This window comes from Homarus americanus, unplaced genomic scaffold, assembly GCF_018991925.1.
Source record: "Homarus americanus isolate GMGI-L3 unplaced genomic scaffold, GMGI_Hamer_2.0 scaffold55047, whole genome shotgun sequence".
In the NCBI taxonomy this organism is placed as follows: Eukaryota; Metazoa; Arthropoda; class Malacostraca; order Decapoda; family Nephropidae; genus Homarus; species Homarus americanus.
The window spans coordinates 507909-520000 of NW_024724199.1; the positions used below are offsets into that span (position 1 = coordinate 507909).

General features: G+C 40.2%; 1 protein-coding gene across 1 annotated transcript in view; it reads right to left on the bottom strand.

The window, feature by feature from the left end:
• The window catches only part of LOC121864086, a 216359-nt gene that overhangs the window by 45694 nt on the left and 158573 nt on the right, over positions 1-12092 (bottom strand). The window contains exon 5 of the mRNA XM_042362995.1: positions 6358-6471. Coding sequence (XP_042218929.1) covers positions 6358-6471 — 114 coding nt within the window. The remainder of the gene's footprint in view (positions 1-6357; positions 6472-12092) is intronic.

The following is a 12092-nucleotide window of genomic DNA, read 5'->3' on the forward strand; positions in this document are numbered from 1 at the left end:
TTCCTTTTATAAAGTTTAAATCTTCTTGCGTCAGCTGAAAACTTTCCTTATATAAAGTTCAAACCTTTTTGCGTCAGCTGAAAACTTTCATTATATAAAGTTCAATCCTTTTTGCGTCAGCTGAAAACTTTCCTTCTATAAAGTTTAAACCTTCTTGCGTCAGCTGAAAACTTTCCTTATATAAAGTTCAAACCTTCTTGCGTCAGCTGAAAACTTTCCTTATATAAAGTTCAAACCTTTTTGAGTCTTCTGAAAACTTTCCTTATATAAAATCTTAACCTTCCTGTGCCAACTAAAGCTTCACCATACATAAAATTCAGACTTTCCTGCAGAGGTTCAGTCGTCCCTCTCACCCTCAGGCACCAGACCACACGCTTCTCTTCATGTCCAAATATAACAGATTGTTGGCAACGTCTAAGCAGTATTAATGATGCCGCTTTAGACCTTTGGCAACAAATCACGGACCACACTAATCCCTGCTGCAACATTGCACGGAAGTCATACAGGCTCCTGTTGCAATATTGTAAGAAAGTCACTCTAGTTCTTCCTGTAATATTGCATGGAAGTCACTTTTGTTTTTACTGTAACAATACACGGAAGTCACACTAGCCCCCTACTGCAGCATTGTATGGAATTTCCACTGCAACATTGCATAGATCACACTGGCCTCTTCTGGAGAATAGCAGTGGGTGGCTGGCAGGTCGGTTCCGCTCGCCCATTCCTTCCCCGACAGGCTGCATCATTTACCTTTCGAATGCAAATGGGCCCCGGAGGGATATTATCCATTGGGAGGATTAAATTTGGAATCTATTTCCATTTGTGGTGTAGGAGGGAGGGAGGACCAGGGAGGGAGGAATGGAGGGAGGGAGGAATTCTGTTAAAATTACTCCCTCCTTCATCGTCTCAAGTCTGTTACTTTCCTTTTTATCTTTTGTTTGAGTCAAGATTTACACACAACTCCTTTTAACATAAACACCACAAAGAATCAACACAGAGCATGTAAACAAGAATTTCTCGAGCAAATGTTGCAGATCTTTGCCCACTTCTCGTCGCTAATTTGGCAATATCAATATCATCTACATTTCATCTACACGTATAAGAATCAAGTGGATGACGTAATAACTACTTCGCTACATCGGCACTGTTACTACGGGAATAGCTTTGTTCTTCCCATCAACCTTGTAGCCTCGCGTTACTGACTTGAGTATCACTGAAGCAACAATATACCTCAGCAGATTATTCCACTCCCACGCTTGACCAGGACCTTACAGAGGTGTTCAGGAGAGCTACTGAGTGGAAATAAACCGATATTTTTTTAGAGACACTGGTTTACTTCTCTTCCTCTTCTTCCTGATTTTTTCCTCCTCCTCTTCTTCTTCCTGCTTTTTTCCTCCTCCTCTTCTTCTTCCTGCTTCTCCTCCTCTTCTTCTTTCTGCTTTTCCTCCTCTTCCCCATCTTTCTGGTTTTCCTCCTCCTCCTTTTCTCTCTGCTTTTCCTCCTCCTCTTCTTCTTCTTGCCTTTCTTCCTCCTCCTCCTCTTCTTATTTCTGCTTTTCCTCCTCCTCCTCTTCTCGGTGGACCAGGAGCTACAGTTACATAATATTACCTACTATTATTCTTCTATTCACCAGCACTGTACATCCGTGTTACCGTTTAATCTAACTACACCAACAATTTCCCTTGGAGATTGTTCCATCCCTCTTGGCCGCCACTGGACCAGGACCCGAGGTGGTGGTGGTGATGGTGATGGTGGTGATGGTGGTGGTGGAGGTGGTAGTGGTGGTGATGGTGGTGGTGTAGGTGATAGTGGTGGTGGTGATGTTGGTGGTGGTTGGATTCATTAGATAACAGTGTTGATGCTTCTGTCTGGGGAGGTGTACTGGTACTGTCAAGGAGGGAACACACAGACACACACACACACACACACTTTGACCAAAATGTGTGTGTGTGTGTGTGTGTGTGTGTGTGTGTGTGTGTGTGTGTGTACGGCAGAGTATTAAGTGTAAATTCCGATTGTTGGCGCTACACTCCCGAAAAGAAGAGAAAAATACTAAATGATAATCACAGTGAAGAAATAATTAGGTTAACTTACGCTGTGAACATCTTTCATCATTAACAATAGCTGTAAAGTTATTTAAGTAAATTATAGGTGTTCTCCCACGTCTCATAGCGCGGCGAGTAAGGAGCGTGTTATTAGGTAAGCAAGAAGTGTATTATGATGCCCTCTGGCAGTACTGAGGGCCATGAACCCTTGCCCCGGGTCACATCCACTTGAAATATCGCCGCCATTTTTTGCTGTCGTGGACTTACTGTGGTGCAGCGACGCCTCGGAGATTAGCCAGTTAAATTGCAGCTTATTTGCTAAAGTCACTTCAATTGGTTAGATTCATGGTAAGAGTAGGATTTAAAAGGGGGGAAGGAGATTAGCCTCGAATCAATGGAGGTAAAAGATGTTTGCTCTATCCCGGTGAAATTAAATCGGGGTTACATATTAGCTGAACATTATGACCTCATTAAGAAATGGAGATTAACTTAAAATTAATAGTTGTGAGTTTTTTCTCTTCTTTTCTTTTTTTTTTTTTTTGCTTTGCCTCAGAGTAATTAAATTCACGTTATATACATCCGCCTGGGTTCGTGACGTCAGAGAGAGAGAGAAGGCATCGACCCGGGTGTTGTTTTGGTGTGAGGAAGAACGAGGGAGGCGCTTGGTACTGGGTAGAGCCGCCACTCCTACTGTACAAGACCCTAAAGCAGCCAGCAGGTGGATAAATTCTGAGAGATATGGACAGATAATATAAATACCCGAACAGATACTGATAAATGATAAGGGTAGAGAGAAGGGAACACGAGTATAGGTTCTAATGGTAAACAAAGAGCTCAAGGCGGAGAAATAATCCATAAGGTAAACACTGGCGAGATACTTCCTGGTCAGACTGAATAACTTAAGTAAAAAAGGGTTTCAAAAGGTGGCTGAGGCGTCAATGGAGTTTTGAAGAGACAGTGAAAAGGAGTTCTAGGACAGGAGGAAAGATTCGGGTCTCTTTAGAATATAATGTAAATAGGAAAAGAAAATATTGCAATAATATTTTGTCTCTCTCTGTGTCCGCCAGTTAGCCATGTTTTATTTACCCTGTGGATTAGTGTCTTATTATCCTCTCAACTTGTACTGTGTTTGAGGGAAAAACCTTGAATGTAATGAAGACTGACGGAGTATTAGAGGGTAAACAGACACACGGCTAGACAGATAGACAGACAGAGTTTGAGGAGTCCAATAGTCTTTACTTTTAACGTTGGTGGATTAATAAACATTTGATAATATAAGCAATCAAAAAGGTCGATGACATACACACGGACAAGGTGAACGTTAAGTAAGAGAGAAGAGGAGGAGGAAGAATTCAAGATATTTATACTATGTAAATAACTAATAAACCGAAATAAAATGTTCTCAATGACTTTCGATCACTTTTCAAATGTACATAAACTATTCGAAAAATTTGTATAGCTGTGTACCACAAAATAATACCATCAGTTGAATGAGTAACAAGGTTTGGTACATAAAAGCTGTCACTTTATGACAGTCAGTTAGTTAGTCAGTCAGTCAGTCAGTCAGTCAACCAACCAGTCAGTCAGTTAGTCAGTCAGTTAGTTAGTCAGTCAGTCAGTCAGTCAGTCAGTCAGTCAGTCAGTCAGTCAACCAACCAGTCAGTCAGTTAGTCAGTCAGTTAGTTAGTCAGTCAGTCAGTCAGTCAGTCAGTCAGTCTCATGAACAAAAGTACAGCAGTGAATGGCAAGAAAATTAAAAGACGAAAACAGTACAAAAATACTGCCTTTACTACATGATGGCTGTGTACAGAGTGTTTGATGTATTTTGTACTCATGTACGTAATATTTCTGTGCACATGGTGTTTGTGTACATCAGCGTATGGACATGGGGGGGGGGGGTGGACTGTAAATAGATCTTATTTTGGACATAGTCGGGCTATACATTACCATACCAGTGTTTACATTAACAAGCTGGGATTCTCAAAGCAACACTCGACTTGTGCCAAATTTCATTTATTAGCGTTCACTTCCTCTAATTTACGGCCCCATACTTTAATCCCGGTTGAGGAGACATCAGGTAACTGGCACCGAGTTATAAACGGCACACTGGACTTAATTTATGGACGTTATCTATCAGGGCGAATGTGTGTGTGTGCTTTTCTCGGCCGGGATGTAAAAGTTCAGGAATTATATTAGATTTTTTGAGGACGGGGCTGGGGTGTAATTCATGTCAGGTCCGCTAAGGCTACTTTTGGAGTTGTTATTTGGTTCACTGTGTTAATTTCTACGTTTATTTACTTCGTGATGAGGGGAAACAAGTGACAATGAAAAGAGGATAATGATTGTATTCCTCTTGAACTGTGTGGAGAGAGAGAGAGAGAGAGAGAGAGTTAAGTATCGCCCTGGACTGGAGTACAGATGAACGGGGAAACATTAGTCTGCAACAGTAAAGTGAATACATTATCCTGGGAATAAAAATAGGTTGAGAAAATGCACCTCCCACACATACTAAAAAGCAAATAAAAGCTGCAAAACTATGTTAGAGACAGAGTGATAAAAGTAGGCACGAAGGTAAACATACAAAATAGACATAAACAAAACAGACATAAACAAAACAGACATAAACAAAACACACACAAACATACAGACAAACAAAACAGACACAAACTTGCAGACATAAACGAAACAGACACAAACATACAGACATAAACAAAAAGACCTCACATGGACCCCCCCCCCTCCATACACCGCCAGATCTAAATGGTATGGTTAGGTGGATTCCTTGCTCCCTGTCAGCCCCAGGTGGGAGGAGGTCACCAAGAATATATATTTAACGCCTGATAAAAGAGACACAGTCATGCATGTCAGGCACGTAAGAGCTGGGAGAGACAAGTGGGCAGTTGGCACGTAACATCGTGTACGGTATACTCCATGTACGGGTATACTCAGGATATGTGCGTTGTATATGGAGAATAAATTGTACGCGTTGTATAATCTCCCGGCGTGTGTGATATATCTAAAGTGTTCTGGTAATATGTGGTATAATTACTAACCTCTGTGTGTGTGTGTGTGTGTGATAATCTCCGGAATGTGTGAGTTTGTTATATGAGTAATGATATATAAGGATTTAACCTGTTCAATAAAGGTGTTTCATAATTAATACAGTATCGTGTAATGGTTATGTGTTTTGTTCTTCTTAATACGTGATATATACGAGGATTGAACACCATGTATATAATTGTTCTAAAGTAATTAAATAATCAATGTCTTAGGACTAACATATTAGGTGATGATATTCAAATTAGGTTATGATTATGGTGTAGTTCACATGATAGTACTCTATGAAGTGTCTATTTAATGTTTAGGATATAATTAACATGATATATCTGTATAATAATCCCTTGAGATTATGTAATGAATATGGTAGAGGTATAATCAATGCTGCCGTATAATGCTGCCTGGGGTCTTATATATCGCGTGTCGTATAATTAGTGATACAAAAAGTTGAAAGTAATGAATTAATGTGGCTGCTCTCTCTCTCTCTCTCTCTCTCTCTCTCTCTCTCTCTCTCTCTCTCTCTCTCTCTCTCTCTCTCTATCATTACCCTCCTCAAAGCTCCATTAATTACTTACCTTGCAGCACGTAATTGTATGTTTGATATTAATTACCAAGCCCTCAAGGTGATAGCTCGAGTTTAACTGTGTCTTCATTGAATGCAATTACCGAGACAGGTGTGTGTAATAGTCATTTATGCATAACTCACTACAAAAGTATCTTTACGAAGGGGGTCAGATGAATTTCAGAATGAGCACTGTGACTCCTGTTGTCTCGGTAGGGTTGTCAAAATCTTTCGCTCGTTGTGTCATATTGTTTCACACAAAATCGTAAACAAATAAGGTTAGGATAAACACCCACACACATAATAACCATTAAAACTACGTGAGATCAGAACTAAAACTACGTGAGATCAGAACTAAAACTACGTGAGATTAGAACTAAAACTATGTGAGATCAGAACTAAAACTACGTGAGATCAGAACTAAAACTACGTGAGATGAGAACTAAAACTACGTGAGATTAGAACTAAAACTACGTGAGATCAGAACTAAAACTACGTGAGATTAGAACTAAAACTACGTGAGATTAGAACTAAAACTACGTGAGATTAGAACTAAAACTACGTGAGATTAGAACTAAAACTACGTGAGATCAGAACTAAAACTACGTGAGATTAGAACTAAAACTACGTGAGATTAGAACTAAAACTATGTGAGATCAGAACAATTTAAAGGAACTCCAAGGTGAGTGTACTTACCATGGTTAGCCTGACAAGCGAGGTTCAACGTGGCTCCTTCGGCCAGAGGACCCACAGTGCCTCCCTCTAGCGGCCGCCCTGTGCTCTCCGTCAGGGACACTACCCACACCGAATCTGCCGGAGGAACCAACGAGGGGTAGTAGTGTTAGTGCCTGGGATAGAGGGACAGGGATAGTGAGAGAATAGAGGATGGAAGAGCAGTGGGATTAAGGGGTTGAGGTTAAAGAGTGTGGCATATGCTTTGATAGTGTCCGGGGGGTGTATGGTGTGTTGGTATATATAGGGTGTGATAGGGTGGAAAGAGGGTGTGGTATGGGTGGAAAGAGGGTGTGATATGGGTGGAAAGAGGGTGTGATATGGGTGGAAAGAGGGTGATATGGGTGGAAAGAGGGTGTGATATGGGTGGAAAGAAGGTGTGATATGGGTGGAAAGAGGGTGTGATATGGGTAGTTATAGAGTGCAATGGAAGAATATAGTGCTAATATACATGGAGTTATATATGCGAGTTATTATTTGAATCTCTCTCTCTCTCTCTCTCTCTCTCTCTCTCTCTCTCTCTCTCTCTCTCTCTCTCTCTCTCTCTCTCTCTCTCTCTCTCTCTGATACGCATAAGTTACAGTATTCTTTAAAATTTTCTTTTATCACTCGTTCTTATTTCTCCCTTACCATTTTAAAAGTCAATCCCGCTCTCTTAGTGATAGATTCGTCTACATAAATGTTTTCTTCATCTACTAATTCCCGGAGAAGATAATTTCCAAGGACAATCAAGATAGGTTTCCCGCGTGATATCTTGTAAATTCCCGACCAACAATTCCATGATGTTGGTTGTGTCTAGAGAGGCCATGCACCTCTTATCACCTAATGATTTCCGTAATAAATGATCACCGCTAGGAAGCCTTCAAGACAGAGAGATCAAGTGGGTAAAGATCTTAACACAAGCTATTGACAACCACAAAATTTCTGGCCAATAACTCCAGGCTCTTTGATTCTTTTGAGAGAGGCTTTGAACCTCTTTATCTTATGATCCCCCGTAAAACGATCTCTTTCAGGAACCTTCAAGAAGACAGGGATTGAGAGGTACATGACTATAACATAATCCACTGATAGCCACAAAATACCCGACCCAAGATCTCCACCGTCTTGGAAGATTGTCCTGCAGTGAGAAAATTTTTAGAATTTTCCTCAACCTGCGAAGATTCATAACACACTGAGATATCGTGACGATCTCCTGGGAGCGAGGGGGAGTGAGAGAATGGCCCGATGATGGTGTGTGTAACAAACCAAGTAAAGGAGAGAGAGACAGAGACAGAGAGAGAGAGAGAGAGACAGAGGAACATAAATTTGAAGGGGAAGGAAGTGGTTCGAGAAAGACATGAAGAGCGTGAGAAGAGGAGGTGATAGAGGTGAAGGAAGGAATGAAGAGGTGAGAAAAGTTACTAAAATGGAATAAAAGAGACGTGAAGGAGTAGAGAAGAAGTGACGGAGGAAGACAAGAAAAAGGTGAGATAAAGTGATGGAGGAAGACAAGAAAAAGGTGAGATAAAGTGGTGGTGGAAGACAAGAAAAAGATGAAATGTTTAGCATTTGACTTCGTGTGACTCGCATACCTCTTAGTTGTTGTTTTTTCTTCATCTTTATTACCTGATGGTTCCCTTCCTCACCCAAACACAATACCTTGATCACCTTGAGCCTCCACCAGTGCCCTGATCGCAAGAACTTCAAACTCAGACAAAACCACTCGCCCATCCTAACAGACATAGTTAAGTGAAATATTCCTGGGAAAGACGAGGCTTCATGACCATCACAAACCCTCGCTGTAGAAATCATAACTAGAGAATAGGAGTTCGTGTGGCTGGCTGGCTGGCTGTGGTTATAGAGAAGGATGAACTACCATACCTTCAACACCATTTTCACCACCACAACACACACAAAGTCACATGCAGATGAATCATTTTTTATGTAAGCGTCTCCCATCACTGTACGGTCTCAGCGGTCCGTCCATCTCCCGTAACCTAACTAAATCTGCCTTCCTCTATCCTCAGTGTCGAATCTTCCAGTTCTGGCAGTCTAGGAGATGGAAATATTCAATACTTCTCTCACTGACTCTCTTGCCGTTTCCCTACAAGCAAGACACTTTTCAACCCTTGTCTGTAGCTGCAGTCCTAAGTCACCATCTGTCAATTTTTACTTATAGATACACTTTACACTTACAGTCTCACTTGGAATTACTTTTTCTCTGCCAGGTAATAAAAATGCTCCTCAAGTTTTCGCTCTCTACTATATCTTATCTTGTCCTTAATAGGTCATGTCCGTTTTGACCAGGAATGCTGCCGGCGGTAGGAAGGTTCTATTGAGAGCCTCAGTAACCCTCATCGATAATATCTAGTTTAAATTAACACTCCTCCCTAGTGACCCAGTTCTCCCCTCCTCCCTCAGCCTCCTTCAGTAATCTTCTCTTCCTTATCCCGTCTCTGTCTTCACGTCCGCTGCTCCTGTCTATTATTCCAAGTGTTTTTCGATCCAGAACATCCTCCGGGTACTACACTGTGCGTCACCACGACACTATGCGTCACCACTGCACTGTGCGTCACCACCACACTATGCGTCACCACCACACTATTGCACTGCTCGAGGTCTAAGAAATCCCTAGAATATATTGTAAAACAAGTTGGGGTCACGTGTCCAACGCTTTGTCATCAGCTTATCACATAAATACATTTTCACCATCAGTGAATGTGGCGGCCAGCGACAAGATCATAGATAGAGTTATTCTTGACCCTAAAAACAAACGGAGAAAATATAAAGAATCAACATCAGAAAAGACAGTATGGCGTAGCTCCAGAGGCTGCTGCTACAGTCACCGGTAAAGCAACAATAAACTGACACAATCTCTGACACTAGTCAGTTTCTGTATAATACTCACTTTCAAGATTTCTCAAAAATTTATGAACCAAATTATTCGACGGGACACAAAGGCTTCCAATCCAATTATTGGAAATATATGATTAATTTAAGCAATTAGATGCATAAGTTTAATTAATTTCAGTGGCTCGAGCATTCATAATTGGAATTTACGCTTGGAATAATTCTGGGCACAGATGTGAGGTAGAAAGTTCAGATGCATAAAACTACAATAGGGATGCGATCATCGACGGTATAAACAGGACTAATAAGAGTAATAATAGGCCCGAGGTCTTGAAGAACACGATCAAGGCTGTTCCTGATCCCACTACTAAGAGTTAAGGCTTTTTAAAGGATCAGTCATCATTCTTTAGCATCAAACTCGCTGTAAAGAAAAGAGAGGGACATTACCAGTAACATCAATGGCGCTATTAAGAGACTTTAATGTCATACTTAATAGGATCGAGGATGACATTTATAGGGTCAAGATTATTATTTAAAGAATCGGATTTATAAACGGGTTACACAGCATTAATATTATTAGGATTTAGCTTAGTCGTAACATGTAGCTGTGAGGAGGAAGGCTTACAGAGCACAATAGCTTTACTCATTATTACTTCCCCGAAATGAGACACAGAGTCAATAAATTTACTCCAGCAATCAGTACTAACAGTGACCGGTAGTGAACGAGTCGCAGTGAAGCCCAGAGATTATATTGCTTCTGTGGGACTCATTTCCTCTCATGTGCGTCACTCCATGATGAGGAGCAGTAATGGGTGATGAGGTTTTCGTGTTTCCGAATTCAAATATTGTGACGGTCAACAGCAGTTTCTCATCGTTCTGAGGTTACGTTTCTGCGTTCTTCTCTCAGTTTCATAATGCACTGGCTTACTGATGGACTTTTTTTGCTTAATCAACAATAACAAAATTCATCATTAATAACTATTACAGCACCGTTTATAACACCATCATCATTACTATATGGTAAATGGTAACTTTTCTGTGGTTGTTATGACTTAGATTAATAGTTTCTTTTTCTTCTTGTTCCTCAACTTTGATATACTTGACAGTCCAGGGTTCTGCGTCACCCAACACGTCCTTCACTGTGTCTCCTCCCCCAACTCCCCGTCTGCCTGTAGCACCTCCACTGAACTCATCTGCTGTCTACCCCAGCTGGTTCTGTCCTGGTTCTGACATTTCCTAAATCTGAATATTTCCTGTTGAGACGACAGTCCACATCTTCGTACTTTGCTCCGGCCCTGGACAGTATTCAGTACTTTACCTCACATGGATGTCCAGTAAAAGCTTTATATATAGATGCATAGTGAACCTTTAGCCAAGTTATACACTCCTGAAACTGTTGTTGGACCCGTGGAAATGTCTCGGTCAAGATCTCTTTTCATATTTCACTAGACTTATAACTAACTATCTCTTTGGATCACCGGTTTCAGGTGTCTCTCCCTTTCTCTGTTTATTATGTCTCTCTGAACTTCTATTGTCATCCTATGTGAGTGTCTCGTTAGTGTCTCAGTGTAGTTATTGGTGACCATATTATTCCTGCTGTGTTGTAAATGGTTCACTTTAGTTTACCGAGGGAATTCATCTACTATTCATGTATTCATATTTAATTTGTTTATACACATATATTCTTTAACATCAGTGTATATGTAGAATATTGAATATGTGTTGATCACCGTCAGCCATCCATTTAAAAATAAAATCAACGTGAATGTAAAATCAAAGGAACAAGAATTCTTTGACGCACTGACAATCACATAAAAGTTAGTCCACGTGAAAAGGTTGTTGATAGTCTGAAATCACAACTTGCAACAATATTTTTCCTTCGCTGCAATTAGTTCTGCCTTTCATACCGCGCGTACACAAGAATTACGTTACTCCATTTTTAATTCTTACGTGGGTCGTGTAGTTAAAATAATTCATTACTATTATTGAAGTTTTATGCGAATAATGGAATCAAAGTAATTCTGACAGTTCCAGAATGGTTGTTTGTGGTACACGTGTTTGTTTCTCTTGTATGTGTAGAAACTTTTGAGAAAGAACAAGGATCTGTTTTTCCATGATCGTCTAAGGCATGATAAAGATTTGCAAATATGTGAAGAGATGAAACACTATTTTAATTAATGAACATCTTTAAGTTTACTGGCCACTCAGAGTGAAAGTTTGAGATGTCCCTTGGTAGTTTGAATAATTTTCCTCCTTCAAAGTATTAAGCACCATTAAATAAGTGAACAAACTTACAAATAATAAAGAATAAATAATAAATAATAATAATAGTCCAATATAAATTCAGGTCAAACGAAAAATAATAATCACATACATATTTCCATTAGTCTTTGTACAACAGGAAAAGGAACACGAACTAACAACAATAACTGGATTGAATTTTGCATACATTTTGGTATGGGGTCTGTCCTTGGTGAATGATATTAACTCTACCTGTTATTTCTTTACCAAAAGCTTTTAACTTTGCCTATTTACACACACACACACACACCTCGGTCACCAAAGCTTTATTTCGATACTAATACTTCTTGTTGAACTTTTTAAATGCGATTCTTAAGATAAGGAGAGGAAGAAGAGAGAGTGTGGTGTTGGGCGAGTGGACATGAGTGAAGCGTGAGAATAAAAAGGAGAAAGATGTGATATCGAGATCCCCAGTGGTCGACAGGGTGAAGGATGGACCTCTGGCCTGGTATGGAGAGTCGTGAGGGATGAGTGGAGAGGAATCGATTGAAAAAAAAGAAAAGATATCTATTTAAATGAAAGGAAGGCGGAATTAGTAAATATATTCCATGTTAACCACCCATTATACA